Below are 22,587 nucleotides of genomic sequence, written 5' to 3'. Positions count from 1 at the left end.
TTTCCTTTTCTGACAGATATTGAAAATAAGAAGGCTAAATGGAGCTCACCAGCCAGAACAGAAGCTGAAATTTGAAAAATAGAAATCTTAATACCATCTTTGTTGAATATTTGAGGAGAAACATGGCTCAGTTTAAAATCTGAGCCACGTTTCTCCTCACATACTCAATAAAACTACACTCTCTTTTACCTTCCATGTATTGAAATACTAGAAAAGGCATATATTTCTCAAATCTGAGAGGTGAATAAAGGAAACAAATGAAATAAAATACAAATGGAAAAGAAGTCACTTTCATTTTTTTAATGACTTTGGCTCAGCATCTGAGTGATAGCATTGTTCAAAAGAATTTTGTTTACCACCAGATTCAGAAGTCAAGAGAAATTATCCTTCCCACTGAAGCAGCCACAAAAAATAAAACCTACTGGCCTCTTAGATAATGTCTAGGCTCTGGCTAAAGTAGGCCTGAGACAGAACTTGCCCTTACCTGATCTCTGTGGACTTCTGATGTGGAAGGCTCAGAGCTGAACATTAAAGAATATGTTTTACAGTACTGGGAGCCGAAACCAGGCTCCAGCTGACTCTTACAATGAGGACATCTCATTTTCTGCTCCATCTTAAAACTCAGCTAAGAGATAGTGAAGTGGGCCCAAGGAAGTCAATTTGCCAACAAACCTTCCTGTCTGAGGCAAAAGCAAGATAGAAGAGAGGTGCAGATCTAGCTCTCCTATTTCATACTATCTCCCCCTGTTGGCACGGAAGTATACTAGTCAGCTCTGGCTTAAAGGAACAGATACGCGCAACAAATGTTGGGTTTTCAAGCAACAAAGAGAAAATCCTTGTACATTAATTGAAGATACACTAACTAAGAAATAAATCTTTGTTCTACCTGGTTTTTTTTTTTTTTTTTTTTTTGAGACAGAGTTTCATTCTTGTCATCCAGGCTGGAGTGCAATGGCACAATGTCAGCTCACTGCAACCTTCACCTCCTGGGTTCAAGTGATTCTCCTGCCTCAGCCTCCTGAGTAGCTGGGATTTCAGGCACCTACTACCACGTATTTTTAGTAAAGAGGGGGTTTCATCACATTGGTCAGGCTAGTCTCAAACTCCTGATTTCAGGTGATCTGCCCACCTAGGCCTCCCAAAGTGCTGGGATTACAGGCATAAGCCACTGCACGTGGCCTTTAATCTTTTTAATTAGATAAATAAAACACCTGATTTTATTCCTAAGCAATATATAGAAGTCTTCTTATTTTAGGTTTTGGATCTTGAGGTCTCTGAGAATAGACCAAACTTTCTTAGCTGTACTTCAAAGTTTTTCTTAATCCAATGTGTTTTAATTTTTTTTATTTTTTATTTAGGTATAACTCTTCAATACTTTATAATTCTTCTGTTCAAAAGTAAAGAGTATAAATTATGTGCAAATGATCTCTAAGGTTTCAACGGAAATAACAATTTTAAATTTTCTTGCCACAAGAATGTACTGCACTTAACACACAATGAAGTGGCAGGGCTAGAGAGGAAGTAGAGTGGGATATTCAAAACTGTAAATGTTTAATTGGAAAGTAAGACTCCACTTTTGATAACCTGTTCTATAAAATTTTTTAATTACTTTATAAATCCCTGCTTTATTCATTCATTTTTTTAAACGAAGGTACTATGCAACTACTAGATGGCAGGCATCATATTCAGGTATTTTATAGAACATTCTTTCTAATGGACCAAAGTTCAAGAAACTTCACGAAAGCAAATAAGAAAAACAGAAAAGGCCAAGAGAGTCAAAAGTCTTACTCAGCAAAACTTTCCTGGGTCACAATTCTGACATACACATCTCCTTCTTTAAACCTTTGGCTCCCTTTATAATTAGACGCACTCAAAATTTTCTTTTAATTTTCTTGCCTTCTTGCATAATTTCCTCTGGTTTTCTTTTTTGTGTATTCACTTTTTAAATTTTGTTGTCCACAACAACCATTCTTTATATCACGTCTATCAAAATAAATCTCATTTTGTACACCGACAATAATTTTATAAAATTTTACATTTAATAAACAATGATAGACAACATAGGGTAAAGAATTTGTTATGAACAGGTATTGTTCTGTGGATTATCTCATTTAATTCCCCACATTAACCCTATGAGGTAGTTTATACTACAAGCCCTGGTTTACAGATAAAAAAACTGAGGTACAGAAATGTTAACTGACTTGCCCAAGGTTACACAGCCAAAAAATGGCTGATGCCACATATTCAAATCCAAGCAACTTTGCTCCAGAATCTATGCAATTAACTATTACACTATGTTTCTTAGGTTAGGTCCCTGCTCCATTTCACCAAAGGTATTATTTTGCCAAAAGAGAATCTCAAAAGATACATTAACAATTTATTAATTTTGTTTTTCTACTTAAGTGTTGATATATTCAGTAAACAATGCTTATTGTTTCTCAATATTTTTTCCCTGCACTTATTTTTCCCTAGCTAACTGTAAACATAATTTGAATTTTATACCAGAATAGGTTTATATTTACATTAAAATAAAATTATATTTTCCTATATTTTATTTCCTGATTGGTTTCACTTATTTATTTTTTAAATATTTATTGATCACTCAGGCTCATAAAATCATAAAACATTAAATCTGGAAACAATTTTCAACATTAAATGAGACAAAATCAAATCTTACAAGAATATAAAATCTTAAGATGCTGGATTTGTTGCTTGGTTTAGCCCAGAGAGAAGCTAATTTTGGTGTTTCTCTGTTCATCATCTATACTCACTGGTTTTGCTCTTCACAACTAGAAAAATTTAATGTCATCCGGATACCTCACTAGGAAGATTCTCCTCTTTCAGATCATTTACAAAGACAATAATCACAACAGATATTGTATTAATTCCCTAGGGCTACTGTAACACAGTACCAGAAATCGGGTGACTTAAAACAACAGAAACTTATTCTCCTACAGTTCTGGAGGCCAGAAGTCTGAAATCAAGGTGTTAGTAAAGCCATGTTCCCTCCAAAACTTCTAGGGGATAACCCTTCCTTACCTCCTATAGCTTCTGGTAGCCCCAGGCATTCCTTTGCTTGTGATAGCATAATTCCAATATCTGCCTCTGTCTTCACAGAGCTATCTTTCCCTGTGTATCAGTCTCTCTTCTCTTCTTACAATGGCACCAGTCACACTGGAGGAGAGCCCACTCTAACAACTTTATATTAACTAGTTTACAACTACAGACCCTATTTCCAAATTAGGTCATATTCACAGGTATTAAGTATTACAACTTAAAGATATCTTTTGGGGGCATATAATTCAAACCACAAAAGATTCGATAATCAATTGCTGGGGCATCTTGATCTTTATACTTTTCTAGTCAAATAAACATCTATTCCTACCCTTTGATTTCTAATTCTAAACCTGTTCTTGGGCCATGTTAAAAGCATATTTCTCATTCCAGCAGTGATTTAACATTTAGTAAGCTTTGGTTAAAAAAAAAAAAAAATTGTCAATGTCTTTTCTAAAACCTAAGTATCTTATTTTATATATTCTAATACCTTCATATAAAAAGACTCTAACAGTCGGTCAGATATGACTTCTTTCATTGAAATGTTCCCTATACCCTAGGAGATTATTTTACATAAATATTTGATAACTCTATTTGTTGTTATGAGTTCGAAGAGCTTGTCCAATATTCAGAAAATATTTATTTAGCCTCCTTTACATAGCAAGCACTATACAAGGCAGAGGAAATAGTAGTAAACATAATGAAAGTGCCTACCTTCTTAGAGCGACAGTTTGAGGAGCAGGCAGGGATTATAGTAGAAGATAGATATAAAAACATACATACATACATACCATAATCAAATGAGCTCATATATACCGAAGTACATATATTAATATTTAATGCATGGAAAAATTTAGCTAACTTACCACAGAGTAAATTCTAACCAACAAAATAGTAGTAATCGTAGTAATAGTAGAAATGGTAAAGATACTAAAGTAAGTGCTTTGCAAGAAAAGGGAAAAGGGAATAAGATAAATAACGATGGCAAGGGGTGAGGGGTCAGATAGGGCCCATTACAGCTGAAGTAGTCAGAGATCTCTCAAGGATATGTAATTTGACCTGAAATTATCAAAAGAAAGCAGTTGGTCATATGAAGAGCTAGGGAATAAGTATTAAAAAGAGATAAAACAGAAAGTCCCAGAGATAAAAAGAAACTTGGTGTACTCAAAGGACAATAAAGCCACAATGTCTGCTAGAGTGTGATGGATGAGGAGTGGCAGGAAGTAACGAGGGGAAGCAGGCAGGGATGAGATCATGTAATTTAGTCCATGGTGAGGATTAGAATTTTATTCTAGTTATATAAGAATACCAATGGAGGGTCATAAGCAGGAGAAATGTAAAATCACATTTACACATTAAGATAACTCTAATCATTATACAGAAAATAAAACATACAAAGGGCAAGAGAACGAACAGGTAAACTGGCTGAAGTAGTTCAGACCTTAAGAGCATTAACTAGGATGATCACAATGGATATGTTATCAAGAAGTCAGATTTGGGATGTATTTTGGAGGCAATACCAAGATAACTTGCTAATAGGATGTGGAAAAAAGTGAACAAAAGGGTGATACCCAAGATTCCGACTTAAGCAATTGACTGAAGATACCCTTTACTAAGAAGTAGAAAACTGTGTGAATGGCAGATTTGAGGATTTTGACAAGTTAAATTTATCAGTCTAATTACTTTATTGTATGAAGTGATCAAATTAGAAGACAATCTTTATAAATTAAGTTCACATTAAAAATGTCTTATTCATGCAAATGAACCATCATACCTTATGTATGGCACCAGATATAGCAAATAATGTAAAATAATTATAACAAAAGCATTCTTTCTACATATTCAAAAACTATGTTGCAGGGTGATAAGTATTAGTAGGTAGGATTTAAAAAGAAGGCCTTCAAATAAAAATTTAAAAACTATATGTATTTACTTAATTTTATTTTTAAAACATAGGTGATAAAATACCTTGATGTCAGAATTTTGTTTTTCTGACACTGAGCTCCACTTGCTGGTAATCTTACCTTTAGGTATTACATAACTTAAAATAATTAAAATACTTATGGGGAATGTAGTCTCCAAAACAAAAATACTGAAAAACTATATTTAGGAGACATGAAGAAAACATTTTCTTTCTTTATAGCTACGATTTATTGAACTTAGCTATATACCAGGCACTGTATTAAACATTTTTCCAAACATCACTTCATTTAACTTTCAAGACAATTTTATGAGGTTTCTATGACTTGCCACTTCTAACAACTAAGGAATCTTATCTCAGAGAGGTTATGTGATTTTTGTCTATGGTCATACATTAATAGCACGAAGGATCTGAACTAAAGTCCCTTTGACTACACATCTGTTGCCTTAGTAACCATGCAACACTCATTGTATAAAATAGAAACTTCACTGTAAGGAAGGTTTTTTGTGTGTGTGTTTGAATCTGCCACACTGATTCTGATAAAGTTCCTTAATCTCTTCAAGCTTCAGTGTTCTCGTCTGAAGGGTTGGAATAACTCCTTTGCAGAACTGTTTGCCAGTAGTAAACAAAGTATGTTATATATCTAGCATACTGTTTACCACAGAGTAAACGGTAATTAAGGATTAGTTCTTTTCTTTTAGTAATTTTTGTTAAATGACATTAAAATGACTTAAGATGTGAGGCTTTATTGACAAATGTCAATGAATCAAATTAAGTATCTCTCAAAGAATCTTTTGGAAAATTTAAAATTTTCAATTTTAATAGCTACTAAATAAATTTATTTAGAAAAACCCTCCCTCCAAAGTAGAACATGTTTCATACAATAGCTAAATTTTTCACACTCTTTACTCAGCTCTAAAAGCTATAGAAGTGTTGATCATCTATAAAGCCATCAAAAAAATCTACAAAGTGAAATCAAGAATAACCAAGTAGAATTACAAGATCTAATTCTGATTTAAAAAAATACAAAACAAGTAGACATAGAAAGCTATCAATGAGTAAAATGTAACATGAAAATTATAAGCACAAGTTGAAGTTTAACAATGAAAATTGTCCTTCAATCATCAGTAATAGTTTTAAATCCTAACAAGGGAAACAATTTGAATAATTTGTGGGAGTTACAATTTCATAAATATAAACATTTTAAACATCAAAATTATCTAACAATTGTTTAAAAATACAGCTTCAAAATTTTTGAAACTGAGCTAATGAATTAAATAATTAATCCTACTAATTTTACAGATCCATCCTCGAACAAGTATAGAATATAGGCAGTAGAGAACTCCCCTCAGAATACAACTGAGAACTCCCCACAGAATACAATTATCCATTGCATATATAAACTTTAGCTGAGAAAAGTGACACTATGAAAGAATTGTTTTTTTTTTTTTTTTTTATTGCATTTTAGGTTTTGGGGTACATGTGAAAAACATGCAAGGTTGTTGCTTAGGTGCATACGTGGCAGTGTGATTTGCTGCCTTCCTCCCCTTCACCCATATCTGGCATTTCTCCCCATGCTATCCCTACCCAATTCCCCACCCCCCCGCTGTCCCCCCCCACTCCCCCACAACAGACCCCCATGTATAGTGCTCCCCTCCCTGTGTCCATGTGTTCTCCTTGTTCAACACCCGCCTATGAGTGAGAACATGTGGTGTTTGATTTTGTGTTCTTGTGTCAGTTTGCTGAGAATGAGGTGTTCCAGGTTCATCCATGTCCCTACAAAGGACGCAAACTCCTCGTTTTTAATGGCTGCATAATATTCCATGGTGTATATGTGCCACATTTTTCCTGTCCAGTCTATCATCGATGGGCATTTGGGTTGGTTCCAGGTCTTTGCTATTGTAAACTGTGCTGCAATGAACATTCGTGTGCATGTGTCCTTATAGTAGAACGATTTATAATCCTTTGGATATATGCCCAGTAATGGGATTGCTGGGTCAAATGGAATTTCTATTTCTAGGTCCTTGAGGAATCGCCACACTGTTTTCCACAATGGTTGAACTAATTTACACTCCCACCAACAGTGTAAAAGTGTTCCTATTTCTCCACATCCTCTCCAGCATCTGTTGTCACCAGATTTTTTAATGATTGCCATTCTAACTGGTGTGAGATGGTATCTCAATGTAGTTTTGATTTGCATTTCTCTAATGGCCAGTGATGATGAGCATTTTTTCATATGCTTGTTGGCCTCATGTATGTCTTCTTTTGTAAAGTATCTGTTCATGTCCTTCGCCCACTTTTGAATGGGCTTGTTTGTTTTTTTCTTGTAAATCTTTTTTAGCTCGTTGTAAATTCTGGATATCAGCCCTTTGTCAGATGGGTAGGCTGCAAAAATTTTTTCCCATTCTGTTGGTTGCCGATTCACTCTATTGACTGTTTCTTTTGCTGTGCAGAAGCTGTGGAGTTTGATTAGGTCCCATTTGTCTATTTTGGCTTTTGTTGCCAATGCTTTTGGTGTTTTGGTCATGAAGTCCTTGCCTACGCCTATGTCCTGAATGGTTTTGCCTAGGTTTCCTTCTAGTGTTTTTATGGTGTTAGGTCTTATGTTTAAGTCTTTAATCCATCTGGAGTCAATTTTAGTGTAAGGTGTCAGGAAGGGGTCCATTTTCTGCTTTCTGCATATGGCTAGCCAGTTTTCCCAACACCACTTATTGAACAGGGAATCCTTTCCCCATTGCTTGTTTTTATCAGGTTTGTCAAAGATCAGGTGGTTGTAGATATGTTGTGTTGCCTCCGATGCCTCTGTTCTGTTCCATTGGTCTATATCTCTGTTTTGGTACCAGTACCATGCTGTTTTGATTACTGTAGCCTTGTAGTAGAGTTTGATGTCTGGTAGTGTGATGCCTCCTGCTTTGTTCTTTTTGCTTAGAATTGACTTGGCTATGCGGGCTCTCTTTTGGTTCCATATGAAGTTTAAGGTGGTTTTTTCCAGTTCTGTGAAGAAGGTCATTGGTAGCTTGATGGGGATAGCATTGAATCTGTATATTACTTTGGGCAGTATGGCCATTTTCACGATATTAATTCTTCCTAACCATGAACATGGAATGTTTCTCCATCTGTTTGTGTCCTCTCTTATTTCGTTGAGCAGTGATTTGTAGTTCTCCTTGAAGAGGTCCTTTACATTCCTTGTTAGTTGTATTCCTAGGTATTTTATTCTCTTTGTAGCGATTGTGAATGGCAGTTCGTTCTTGATTTGGCTCTCTTTAAGTCTGTTATTGGTGTATAGGAACGCTTGTGATTTTTGCACATTGATTTTGTATCCTGAGACTTTGCTGAAGTTGCTTATCAGTTTCAGGAGCTTTTGGGCTGAGATGAGGGGGTCTTCTAGATATACAATCATGTCGTCTGCAAATAGAGACAATTTGACTTCCTCCTTTCCTAATTGAATACCCTTTATTTCTTTTTCTTGCCTGATTGCTCTGGCTAGAACTTCCAGTACTATATTGAATAGGAGTGGTGAGAGAGGGCATCCTTGTCTAGTGCCAGATTTCAAAGGGAATGCTTCCAGTTTTTGCCCGTTCAGTATGATATTGGCTGTCGGTTTGTCGTAAATAGCTTTTATTATTTTGAGATACGTTCCATCGATACCTAGTTTATTGAGGGTTTTTAGCATAAAGGGCTGTTGAATTTTGTCGAAGGCCTTCTCTGCATCGATTGAGATAATCATGTGGTTTTTGTCTTTGGTTCTGTTTATGTGGTGAATTACATTTATAGACTTGCGTATATTGAACCAGCCTTGCATCCCCGGGATGAATCCTACTTGATCATGGTGGATAAGCTTTTTGATGTGCTGTTGTAATCGGCTTGCCATTATTTTATTGAAGATTTTTGCATCTATGTTCATCATGGATATTGGCCTGTAGTTTTCTTTTCTTGTTGAGTCTCTGCCAGGTTTTGGTATTAGGATGATGTTGGTCTCATAAAATGATTTGGGAAGGATTCCCTCTTTTTGGATTATTTGGAATAGTTTCAGTAGGAATGGTACCAGTTCCTCTTTGTATGTCTGGTAGAATTCGGCTGTGAACCCATCTGGGCCTGGGCTTTTTTTGGGTGGTAGGCTCTTAATTGCTGCCTCGACTTCAGACCTTGTTATTGGTCTATTCAGGGTTTCGACTTCTTCCTGGTTTAGGCTTGGCAGGAGGCAGCTGTCCAGGAATTTATCCATTTCCTCCAGGTTTTCTAATTTATGTGCATAGAGTTGTTTGTAATAATCTCTGATGATGGTTTGAATTTCTGTGGAATCTGTGGTGATATCGCCTTTGTCATTTTTTATTGCATCTATTTGGTTATTCTCTCTTTTCTTTTTTATTAGTCTGGCTAGTGGTCTGTCTATTTTGTTGATCTTTTCAAAAAACCAGCTCCTGGATTTATTGATTTTTTGAAGGGTTTTTCGTGTCTCTATCTCCTTCAATTCTGCTTTGATCTTAGTTATTTCTTGTCTTCTGCTAGGTTTTGAGTTTTTTTGATCTTGCTCCTCTAGCTCTTTCAATTTTGACGATAGGGTGTCAATTTTAGATCTCTCCTTTCTTCTCATGTGGGCACTTATTGCTATATATTTTCCTCTAGAGACTGCTTTAAATGTGTCCCAGAGATTCTGGTATGTGGTGTCTTCATTCTCGTTGGTTTCGAAGAACGTCTTTATTTCTGCCTTCATTTCATTGTTTATCCAGTCAACATTCAGGAGAAAGTTGTTCATTTTCCATGAGGCTGTGCGGTTCTGGGTTGGTTTCTGAATTCTGAGTTCTAACTTGATTGCACTGTGGTCTGAGAGACTGTTTGTTATGGTTTCCGTTCTTTTGCATTTGCTGAGGAGTGATTTACTTCCAATTATGTGGTCAATTTTAGAGTAGGTGTGATGTGGTGCTGAGAAGAATGTATATTCTGTGGATTTGGGGTGGAGAGTTCTGTAAATGTCTATTAGGTTTGCTTGTTCCAGGTCTGAGTTCAAGTCCTGGATATCCTTGTTAATTTTCTGTCTCGTTGATCTGTCTAATATTGACAGTGGTGTGTTGAAGTCTCCCACTATTATTGTGTGGGAGTCTAAGTCTCTTTGTAAGTCTTTAAGAACTTGCCTTATGTATCTGGGTGCTCCTGTATTAGGTGCATATATATTTAGGATCGTTAGCTCTTCTTGCTGCATTGATCCTTTTACCATTATGTAATGTCCTTCTTTGTCTCTTTTGATCTTTGTTGCTTTAAAGTCTATTTTATCAGAGATGAGAATTGCAACTCCTGCTTTTTTTTGCTCTCCATTTGCTTGGTAAATCTTCCTCCATCCCTTTATTTTGAGCCTTTGTGTATCCTTGCATGCGAGATGGGTTTCCTGGATACAGCACACTGATGGGTTTTGGCTTTTTATCCAATTTGCCAGTCTGTGTCTTTTGATTGGGGCATTTAGTCCGTTTACATTTAGGGTTAATATTGTTATGTGTGAATTCAATCCTGTCATTTTGGTGCTAGGTGGCTGTTTTGCCCTTTGGTTGATGCAGATTCTTCATTGTGTTGATGCTCTTTACCTTTTCGTGTGTTTTTGGAGTGGCTGGTACTGGTTGTTCTTTTCTATGTGTAGTGCCTCCTTCAGGAGCTCTTGTAGAGCTGGTCTGGTGGTGATGAACTCTCTGAGTTCTTGCTTGTTCACAAATGATTTTATTTTTCCTTCACTTATGAAGCTTAGTTTGGCTGGATACGAAATTCTGGGTTGAAAGTTCTTTTCCTTAAGGATGTTGAATATCGGCCCCCACTCTCTTCTGGCCTGTAGGGTTTCTGCTGAGAGATCTGCAGTGAGTCTGATGGGCTTCCCTTTGTGGGTAACCCGACCTTTCTCTCTGGCTGCCCTTAGTATTTTCTCCTTCATTTCAACCCTGGTGAATCTGATGATTATGTGTCTTGGGGTTGCTCTTCTAGAGGAGTATCTTTGTGGTGTTCTCTGTATTTCCTGGACTTGAATCTCGGCCTGCCTTGTTAGGTTGGGGAAGTTTTCCTGGATAATATCCTGAAGAGTATTTTCCAGCTTGGATGCATTCTCTTCGTCACATTCAGGTACACCTATCAAACGTAGATTAGGTCTTTTCACATAGTCCCATATTTCTTGTTGACTTTGTTCATTCCTTTTTACCCTGTTTTCTCTAATCTTGCCTTCTCGTTTTATTTCATTGAGTTGATCTTCGACCTCTGATATCCTTTCTTCTGCTTGGTCAATTCGGCTGTTGAAACTTGTGCATGCTTCACGAAGTTCTCGTGTTGTGTTTTTCAGCTCCATCAATTCGCTCATATTCCTCTCTAAGTTGTCCATTCTTGTTAGCATTTCGTCAAGTCTTTTTTCAAGGTTCTTAGTTTCTTTGCATTGGGTTAGAACATGTTCTTTTAGCTCACGGAAGTTTCTTATTATCCACTTTCTGAAAGCTGATTCTGTCATTTCATCACACTCATTCTCCGTCCAGTCTTGTTCCCTTGCTGGTGGGGAGTTGTGATCCCTTGTAGGAGGAGAAGTGTTCTGGTTTTGGGTGTTTTCATCCTTTTTGCGCTGGTTTCTTCCCATCTTTGTGGATTTTTCCACCTGCTGACTTTGTAGTTGTTGTCTTTCTGATTTTGGTAATTTTAAGTCTGCTGTGGCAGAACTCATAAACCCCCTGCTCTTCCCCCGAGGTGTTCTGTCCCAGGGAGTTACTGTTTTCTGATGTTCCCCTGTGCGGTTGCTGTTTTCCCTGCCCACAAGGTGGCAGCCTAGTCACACTCAGGTTGCAGAGGCTTCGCTAAGCTGCTGTGGGCTCCACCCAGCTTCCGTGTGAACTTCTGGGTGTAGTTAGAACTGCTTCCGCTATGTTGGCCCGCCCCTGTAGTGACGGAGTCTCTGTAGTGGCGGATTGCCTTGGTACAGAACAGCAGGGTGCCTATGGAGAACGCCCCTCCTCCACAGAGCTGGACCGTCCCGGTTTCAGTTGTGTTTCAGGTCTTCTTGCTGGGTAAGAGGGGACACCGTCTCATCCGATCTGCCTCCGGAGCCGCTGCGTTGGCTAAAGCCGCGGCTCTGAGATTCGTGGCGCTGGCCTGGCTCCCCGTTTCAGCTCCCCTTGCTGGCTTATAGGGGACTCAGACTCTCTCACTTTATACAGTGAGCCGTTGCCTCAGGGTGCCGGCCCAGGGGCTGCGCCGTTCAAGCCAGCGGCGCCAGCGGCGCTGGCGACCCGTGTGGCTTCTCTGCGTGTGAATCTCCTGTTCTGTGGGCAGTAAAAATCAGTCTGGAAATACGGCGTCCACTCACCCTCTGTGCTTTCTCTCGGAGCTGCATTCCCGAGTTCCTCCTAAGCGGCCATCTTGGATCTCCTTCGAAAGAATTGTTAAAAACACACTCAATCTACCCCATTATTCTAAATCTACATTATATTCTTGGATAAAATCAATTTAGAGACAGCTGCATTCTTAGGCCCACAGAGAACTGATTTTGATGTCATGGCCTCCACGTTCACTGATGGATTCTAGATTCTGCAAGAGATGTCCTTATGAATCTCCTTCTTGCATTAGCTTTAGTGATACTGTCAAGGGCACTGCCACTACAAAAGTCACAGTTAAAGCCTCCAATAAGAAATTCTATTAGGGCTAAATACAATGAAAAGCTTTGCTTCCCCTGCAATGTGACATGCTTTCTTTTATTTAAGAGTGTTATATGAGTTTATCTCCCTTTCCATTTTGGCCTTTGGAAAGCTTAGAGACAAAAATAATAGCTCTAGGTTAGTAACTCTACATACACCCTATGAACTATAGTCTTGATATCCTGTTACAACTTATATTATTCCTGGTTCTCATTTTATTTTATATTTATATATTCCTGAATGTTGTTGCTTTAGCTATCTCAAATACTCTAGGGAACACGACAGGAAATGAATAAATGAATAAATGAACACAAGCATGTAAATATTTTACAAAAAGCCCTGCAATGTGAGGTTTACTTATTCTGGGAGCTTTAACAGTCTTATCGCTGAACAATTTAAAACAAAAGCCTGATTACCAAGAGATGGTGACATCACACTCTTTGGCATCTTCAGACCCCTAGATATGGTCATTCTACAGAGCTGCCTCTTTTAGAAGTAATAAAGCTGAAGCTTAAAGCATCAGATTTTTCATACTTTCCTGTTAATCCTTTGTTTGACTCAAAGAAAAATTAGAAGGACACAAGAAGCTTCCCTTGTGTTCTTTAGTTTTTAGTATCCTAATCCCAAATCACATCATACACCTACTCAGCAAGAAGTCAAAGCTGTCTCTGACTTGGGAAATGAGAAAGAGGCAACATCCCCCAATATCACATAGGAACATGATAAGAAATAGCAGACAAAAATTAAATTAGGTCTACTTAAACTGACTTATCTGAAAAAAATTGAATTAGGCTTTCATATTCCTATAGAGAACAAAATACCAGTATTTCATTGGCCTACTGTGACTAGTCGATGCTTATTTTACTCCCCATATACCAAGTTATTTTAAGTATTTGCACTAATTACTCCATTACCTTAAAAGCATGGCATATCTTTAAAAATAGAAACAATTATGATTGAATTCCTCAGCACAATTTTAAAATTATAATGAGCAACCACTAAGTTAAAATGAGGCCTCTAAATTGTATGCTGCTATTAAATGTTACAAAGCACATAATATTAATTTCTGTTGTGTTAAATAGCTAGCAAAAAGTCAAAATCAACATGTCTATGTATCATCTTTGTATCATAGTTCTTTGGAATAAAAGGAAGCCTCATGGATTTTCACTGTTACTTTACAAAGACTGGCAACAAATCTTTGTGACTAAATACATGTTTAATACACAAAGACAATTATATAAATAGAAGATGATACAGAATACCATATCATACTAGAAAATGCTAACTGATCAAAACACAGAATCCTATGCTCAATTAATTTATATTTGATTTAACACAGGAATTAAATCCTTGAAAACATGATCAAATATAATATGAAATTGATGGCAGTTACCCAAAAAGTCTATATAATTCTATTATACACAAAGGGAGGACAAAAATGAATCTCAGTAAGTGTTTTCATGATTTGAATTTCATCTTCTGCCATCCGATCATGAGTGAACATGATAGAGTTATCTGGCCGTGTTCTTTTCTAATAACACACCTACACTGGGGCCTAATAAACAGCAAAGACTATGAATATTTTATAAGTAATAAAATTGAAAAAGGTTCACTATATCAAAAAGTACAGCTATCTGTAATAATTATATAATACTGCTAACATAAGCAATATCTAAATATTCACAACATAGTTAATAGAAAATTGAAGTAACTGTATATGTAATTCAAGTCTATACTCATCCAGGCCCCACCCCATCCAATGCTACACTTCATTACATTTCAGATTTCCATTTGGCAGGGTGTCAGAGGGTATCTAAATCTTTAAGGTAAACATCTAAATTTCCCATTTCATTTTATCTTACTAAACACCTCCCAATAAAAGCTTTTGGGAATCAACAATTTGGAATGAATCAAATAAGGACACATAAACAAATTTTCTTAAAAGTTTGTACTAGGTTCTTGACTTAAAACTTGAATCAGGGCCAGGCATGGTGGTTCATGCCTGTAATTCAAGCACTTTGGGAGGCCAAGGCGGGGGGATCACAAGGTCAGACATTTGAGACCAGCCTGGCCATCATGGTGAAACCCTATCTCTACTAAAAATACAAAAATTAGCCAGGCATGGTGGCGTGCACCTGTAATCCTAGCTACTCAGGAGGCTGAGGCAGGAAAATCACTTGAACTGAGGAGGTAGAGGTTGCAGTGAGTCAAGATCACACCACTGCACTCCAGACTGGGTGACAGAGCAAGACTCCATTTCAAAAAAAAAAAAGAAAACTTGAATCAAGTATGATAATCAATTTTCCTAAGTATCTTAACCACAAATTGTATCCATATATTAGTTTATTAAACTATAAAGGAAGAGTTTTTGACACCTTTAAGTAAGATCAGTTCAACAAATATTTTTATTTTAAATTCCAAATACTTTTGAGAATGCAAATATAATCAATGCCTTTTGTCTATAAATTCTTACCTTGCACAGTTCCAGTTTAAAAAAGAAACAGAGGAAAAGTTCTCAAGTCAGTAGTCAATAAAAATGGAAACCTAGAGAGTAAAGCAGGAGAGAAGAGGGAAGTGGGTCATATCATAGTACCCTGAGCCAAGCAGGGGAGTGGGGGAAAAGTGAGAGAAGAGAGAATGAAAAGCTTTTCTTTTCTCAGACCCTCTTCTCCGTCTCCTTTTTCCTGCTCCCTTTTTGTTTGTCCTTTTATCTGCCTCTCATTTCTGTATTCTCTTCCTCTCTTGTTCTTTACCTTTCATCTTCCTCACCTTTCTTTAGTGATCATCTTCCTACCCTCACCTGGTTCTCTTGCTACCTTTCTTCTGAATATATCTCCTTTTCCCTCTTTCTTCATTCTTCCTTAATGGCCTTAGCAACAAAAAACTGGGGGAAAGAAAAGAGTTCCCACCAAAATTAAATTTTAATTAAGACAGACTACTTTATTCCCTAGCCAAAAAAAAAAACAGTCTTTTCTAAAATAAGAACAATGTTCAGGCTCCATAAAAACTGTGCCTTATCATAAACAAACAGAAAAATGCAAGCCATTTAACTACCAGAGTTTCAGAAAGTAGCTATTTTGTTGTTGTTGTTTTTGTTTTGACATGGAGTGTCACTCTTGTCACTCAGCTATAGTACAATGGGGAGATTTTGGCTCACTGCAACCTCGGCTCACTGCAACCTCTGCCTCCCAAGTTCAAGCAATTCACCTGCCTCAGCCTCCTGAGTAGCTGGGATTACAGGTGCTCACCACCATGCTAATTTTTATATTTTTAGTGGAGATGGGGTTTCATCATGTTGGCCAGGCTGGTCTCAAACTCCTTACCTTCAGGTGATCCAACCATCTCGGCCCCGCAAAGTGCTTGGATTACAGGCATGAGCCACCATGCCCGGCCAAAAGTAGCCATTTGTAATGATTGTGTAATGATTCTGTAAAGATTCGGGAAACTCTTTGGTTAACTAAATCTCTCAAAAGACAACTAAAGCTTTTTCTTACCAACTGGATTCCATCTCTACCTGACCTTTCTAGTCCTTTGTTCACTGACTACTGAAACCAGGAGTCTTTCATAATCCATATCCTACTTCACTTCAACTCCTTCCCAGTTAAATGCCTAACCCATATCCTCCTTTTCCTTGCTAAGCCCATCTGCTTCCACCTATAACCACACCATTCGTGGCTATACTACAGAAATGAGTTCTTCTTTCCAAAATTTCAAGACCTTTTCCCTAGCCTTCTCCTGTATTCTAAATTATTTTTTGCTATATACCTACCTTAACCTAAATTACTTTTGAAAAAGGAAGAGCTAGGCTTACACAAATTTATGAAATGGGCTAAATTCATCTTCAGCAACTTTTCACCTTCCCTTCCAACACTATGCTCTTCACTAGCCTGCCTATCAGAATCAAGACTATCATTCAAAGTATAATTTCACACGCTTGTGCTATCTAGTTCCAGGCTGATTCCACCTCTCCTGAATTCCCCAAGCCCCTGATTTGAGTTACATTATTAATGTCTGATGAAGCTTAACATGCTACTTCTCCAAGAGGCATTCAGAATTTAATAAGGATCTTTAAGACAAAAATCCTTTGCCCAATAGTCCTCATTTTTCAACCACAAGAGATCTGAAAAACACAACACTTTGTTATAGAAAATAATAGCCAACTATAGTTTCTCAGTAAAAGAGAAAGAAGAGGAGGTACATGGTCCATAGAAGAAATACAATAAAAATGGTTAGTGAGAAATATAATAATGGTAACAGAGAAAAGTTAAGTATGGCATAATACTTAAATACAGTTTAAAAAGCTCCTTCCCTCTCCCAGGTAATTCTGAAAAGATAGCCATAGAAAGCTCAACACACATACACAAACTAACACACCTACACAAATACACATACACACACACACAGAGAGAGAGAGAGAGAAAGTTAAGTAAGCTTTCATTTTGGTCCTATGCTAAGTTAGAACAATTTTTTTTTTAATTTTTCATTGAAATGCAAGATGAATATAGCAAAGTTTACAAATCAAAAGTGAGCAGGTTATAAATTTCTGTAGATTGAAGAAGTTCCTGTAACCAGAACACAGATCAAGAAAGAAGTCACTATTTAGAAGTTTCTTTTGTGTATCCTTTCAGTCACTACAGCCACCCCACCAAGAAGAACCACTATTCTAACTTTAAATGTCATTGATTGCTTTTACCTCTTTCGAATTCCATTTAAATGGAATCGCAGAATATGTAGTCTGGTGTCTTTTCACTTAACATTACTTGTATAGGATTCAGCCATACTGCTGTATATAGCTGTAATCTGTTCATTTTCATTATTGCAGAGTATTCCACTGTGTAAGTATCCCACAATTTATGTATTCTACTGTTGGTTGACATTTGGAGTTTCTAGTTGGGGTCATTATAAATGGTACTCCTGTGAATATTCTTATACATGTCTTTTTGAGAGCATATGCATTTATTTCTGTTGGGTATACACCCAGGAGTGGCTATACTGAATCACAGGGTGTGCACATGTCCTTCTTTAGTAGATATTGCCCAATGGGCTTTCTAAAGTAATGGCTGTGGCTAAGATATTTTAGAGTACATAGTTCATTCTGGCCTGCTTAAATAACAAAGCATGCCAAATTTCTACTTTGCCTATCTATAAATTATGGCCATGTTAGTCGAGACTATCACTCTGCATCCTTTCCTTTCTGTCACAATTATGAGTTTATTACTTTATAACACAGATTCTAGACTAATTTACCCCAATACATTAGCTGAGTGTTTTGTTTTGTTTGCTATTTATACATAAGGAATATGTAGAGAGGGTGTCACACATTTAACTAAAAACTACAACCTAAATGCTGATGGTTTCATTTTGCAATGTTAAGCACGTTCAAGAAAAATTTATTGAACACCTACTCTTCACCAGGTACTGTGTTAAGCAGTAAAAGTTTATATAGTAAATAATTATAAGAGATGTAGCAGTTATAACAACAGCATAAATGAAACCATTTGTGGATATTTACATTCTCAATACTCTCGTCAACCTCTCAGACACTCCCTTTCATTTACTCAGGTATTTGGCAAGTAGCCTAAGATTATTTTCTTTCCAGCTCAACCCCCAACATTATCGTAAATGATTCTTATACCCAAGGCCGCAAAGCTCCTTGGATGGCTTCATCTCCAAAAATATTCATCCATGCTCAACTTCAACAACTCATTCTACCATTTGTAACTTGGAACTTACCAGTCAGAATTTCTTCACTTACAAGATTTCAGACCGCAAGCACTTGATAGCTACTTACTCCAACTATACTTGTTCATAACTGAGTTGATACAACCAGCCCAGGTAAAACCCCCAAAATTTTTCACCGAGGACTTCAATTCCTGAATCTTCCTTTCTTGTTTTGCTCTTCTTTTAGAGTGTCATATCTGTGGTTATAACCAGTATCCATTCAGATCAGTAAGAGTCCATAGGTGAAGGTACAGTGAGTGGCTCATGCCTGTAATCAATTTTAGCACTTTGGGAGGTCGAGGCAGGTGGATCACCTAAGTTCAGGAGTTGGAAACCAGCCTGGCCAACATGGTGAAACCCCATCTCTACTAAAAATATGAAAATTAGCCAGGTGTGGTGGTAGGCACCTGTAATCCCAGCTACTCCGGAGACTGAGGCATGAGAATCTCTTGAACCTGGGAGACAGAGGTTGCAGTGAGCCAAGATCGTGCCACTGCACTCCAGCCTGGGTGACAGAGTGAAAAATTGGTCCCAAGAAAAAAGAAAAAAGAAAGTCAATGGTAGGGACACGATAAAGTAAACCCTTTAGGCAGGTCATTTAAAGAAATTTGTTGTTTAATCCTAAGTAAAAAGAACAAATCTGGAGGCATCATATTACCTGACTTTATACTACAAGGCTACAGTAATTTGTATTAGTTCATTTTCACATTGCTGATAAAGAAATACCCAAGAATGGATAATTTATAAAGAAAAAGAGGCTTTACTCACAGTTCCACATGGCTGAGGAGGTCTCACAATCATGATGGAAGGCAGAAGGTGAAAGGTACTTTTTACATGGCAGCAGATGAGAGAATGAGAGCCAAGCAAATGAGGAAATCCCTTATAAAACCATCAGATCCTGTGAGACTTACTCACTACCACAAGAACAGTATGGAGGAAACTGCCCATGTGATTCCATTATCTCCAACTGGGTACCTGCCACAACATATGGGAATTACAGGAGCTACAATTCAAGATGAGACTTGGGTGGGGATACAGTCAAACCGTATCATGACTAAAACTTCATGCTACTTGTAAAAATACAGACATAGATCAATAAAGCAGAATAGAGAACCCAGAAATAAAGCCATATACCTACAACCAACTGACCTTTGACAAAATTGACAAAAATAAACAATAAGGAAAGGCTCCCCTATTCAATAAACGGTGCTGGGAAAATTTGCTAGCCATATGCAAAAGAATAAAACTAGACCACTATCACTCAACATATACAAAAGTTAACTTGAGATGGATAAAAGACTTAAACGTAAACCTGATACCATAAAAATTCCAGAAGAAAACCTAAGAAACACTCTTCCAGACATTGGCCTAAACCAAGAATTTACAACAACAACCCCAAAAGCCAATGCAACAAAAACCAACATAGATAAATGGGACTCAATTAAACTAAAAAGGTTCTACTCATCAAAATAAATAATCAACAGAGCAAACACACAATCTACAGAATGGGAGAAAATATTTGCAAGTTATGACTCTGAGAGAGTGCTAATATCCAGAATCTATAGGGAAATGAAACAGCACAACAACAAAAAAAAACGAACAACCCCATTAAAAAGTAGACAAAGGACATGAACACACATTTCTCAAAAGAAGACATACACATGGCCAGAAAACACATGAAACAAAGCTCGACATCACTAATTATCAGAGAAATGCAAATTAAAACCACAATGAGATATCATTTTTTTTTGAAAGAAAGAAAGAAAGAAAAAGAATAAAGAAGATGAGGAAAAAGGAAGAGAAAGAGAGAGAGAGAATGGGAGTGTTGCTTTCTTGCCCAGGCTAGAATGCAGTTTAGTAATGGGTATTGAAAGCCTCTTTTATACCAATAATTATACTTGATGTAAACAGGAAGGAATAAGGGAAGAAAATAACAAACGAGCAGCCAACCAATATTTCATTTAAACCTATGAAATGCTATGCGATTACTGAGGAGTGATTTACTTCCAATTATGTAGTCACTTATGGAATAGGTGTGAGGTGGTAATGTATGTTTTATGTATTTGAAGTGGAGAGTTCTATAAATGTTTATTAAGTTTACTTGTTCCGGGTCTGAGTTCAAGTCCTGGATGTCCTTGTTAATTTTCTGTCTCATTGATCTATAAAATCGTTAGGTCTTCTTGTTACATTGATCCTTTTGCCATTATGTAATGTCCTTCTTTGCCTCTTTTGCTCTTTGTTGCTTTAAAGTCTACTTTATCAGAGGCGAGAATTGCATCTCCTGCTTTTTATTTATTTGTTTATTTTTACTCTCTGATTGGTTGATAAATCTTCCTCCTTCTCTTTGTTTTGAGTCTTTGTGTATCGTTGCATGTGAGATGGGTCTGGATGCAGCATACCAATGGGTTTTGGCTTTTTATCCGATTAGAATATATATAACTTTAATATCATTTTACACTAGTCAGAATGGTTATTTTGAAAAAGTCAAAAAACAACAGACGTTAGTGTGGATGTGGTGGAAAAAAAAATGTTATGCACGTTGGTAGGAATGTAAATTAGTTAAACTTCCATGAAAAACAATAGGGAGATTTTTCAAAGAACTAAAAATAGAACTACCACCATTTTACCCAGTAATCCCACTACTGAGTAACTAACCAAAAGAAAAAAAATCATTTTATCAAAAAGACACCTGTACTCATATGTTTATTGTAGTAGTGTTCACAATAGTAAAGTCACGGAGTTAACCTAAATATCCACCAATAGTTGATTGATAAAGGAAATGTGGTATATATACACTATAGAATACTATTCAACCATAAAAAATAATGAAATAATGTCCTTTGCAGCAACTAGACAGAGCTGGAGGCCATGATCCATTATGGGATTACGTGATATTTTTATAAAAATTGCATCATTAAAAATTTAAACACAAATTTTAATAATGTATGAGAAAGTAAAAGAGCAGACATCTAATACACTAATAATACTAAAAATGTTATTTGAAAAATTAGCTGATCAACTCTAATAATGTCATAAAAGGGCTATTATAAAGGCAATGCCTAAGTTATAAGTTAATTACATGACAGTTTTTTAAAAAATGTTTTCCAATCTATTGTGGCTAAAGGACAACAATATTTCAAGTACAGAGAACAGTAGATCCTAAACATGCTTACCTATCATCTAAATATTAAGAGTTTGCATTTTTAAAAGAAAGGATTTATGCTTAATGAAAAAATAATATCAAGAATAGGGGGAAAAGACCAGCAAAAAAGCACACACATTAACTTATTATTGCTTCTGTGATGTTTAATCGAACAATCAAATATTAAACAATACTAATTTACTAAGTGACAAGCACCATTCTACATGCTTTAAATGTATAAACTTAACTATTCCTGCAACAAACCCAAGAGTAGGTAACACTGTAATCTCATTGTACACATTGGGAAATGAGGACAGAAAAGTCCCATAACTTGTCTTATACCCTGCATTTAAGTGGTGGGGCAAGGATTCAAACCCAAGAAGTCTGGCTCTACAGATGGGGCTCTCCCTAGAGCAATGATTCTATCACAACCACTCATTTGTCATTATCTCTGTAACTACTCCAGATTTTATCACCCTGTGAGAATACCAATGCCACAATTACTTATTAATAAAGCTGGAAATATTTGATAAAAACAATTTTAACATTTAAACCATTTCAAAAATTATTATCAATTTTAATCTGCTTTTGAAATTCTGTACCTATTCATCTGTAAACATTTACTGAGTATATATATATAGGTATTGCTAAACACCTACATGCTTAAAATATTTTTTAATGTATAAATACATACAAGTCAACATTCAGCCAACTTTCAATTAATTGCTAAATCAATTACTTTTGCTACATCTCTCTGATCAAATCCTGTAACAGCTTCTAAATCTCTCTGACCCACCTTTCCCACAAAACCCCATTACATAATATTCCTGTAGCAAGTAATCACTAAGCACTGTTGAATCCCAAGTGACTGAATAAATTAATCTGAGGAATTATTTTTTATTTGCATTAATCATAGTAGATATTTAATTCTTACCTAACTTTATCTTCTCTCTCCTTTTATTATATCCTTCTAGGGCTAGTTCACCCCTGGCCAGTTAGTTTATGCTAAGAAATTAAGAAATCCATAATTAAAAAGACAAATTTGAACTCTCTCTCTCTCTCTCTCTCTCTCTCTCTCTATATATATATATATATATACA

At 36.5% G+C, this 22,587-nt stretch overlaps 1 protein-coding gene across 6 annotated transcripts in view; it reads right to left on the bottom strand.

Moving 5' to 3' along the window:
• FER (FER tyrosine kinase) overlaps positions 1 to 22,587 on the bottom strand; it is a 520,940-nt gene that overhangs the window by 319,122 nt on the left and 179,231 nt on the right. The window contains exon 11 of one of the 6 annotated variants that reach the window (XM_012459801.3): positions 22,422 to 22,492. The exons of 4 other annotated variants lie outside the window; for them this stretch is intronic. In XM_012459801.3, coding sequence (XP_012315224.2) covers positions 22,469 to 22,492 — 24 coding nt within the window. In that variant the 3' untranslated portion in view covers positions 22,422 to 22,468. Of the gene's footprint in view, positions 1 to 484; positions 998 to 22,421; positions 22,493 to 22,587 lie in introns of those variants that run through there. One more of the 6 variants, XM_012459823.2, reaches the window with a different exon arrangement.

The sequence above is a fragment of the Aotus nancymaae genome, unplaced genomic scaffold, assembly GCF_030222135.1.
Source record: "Aotus nancymaae isolate 86718 unplaced genomic scaffold, 86718_ANA_hifiasm-v0.15.2.pri h1tg000014l, whole genome shotgun sequence".
Lineage (NCBI taxonomy): Eukaryota > Metazoa > Chordata > Mammalia > Primates > Aotidae > Aotus > Aotus nancymaae.
Note: the sequence above shows the minus strand (reverse complement) of the source record. Positions and strands in the feature narration are given on the sequence as shown.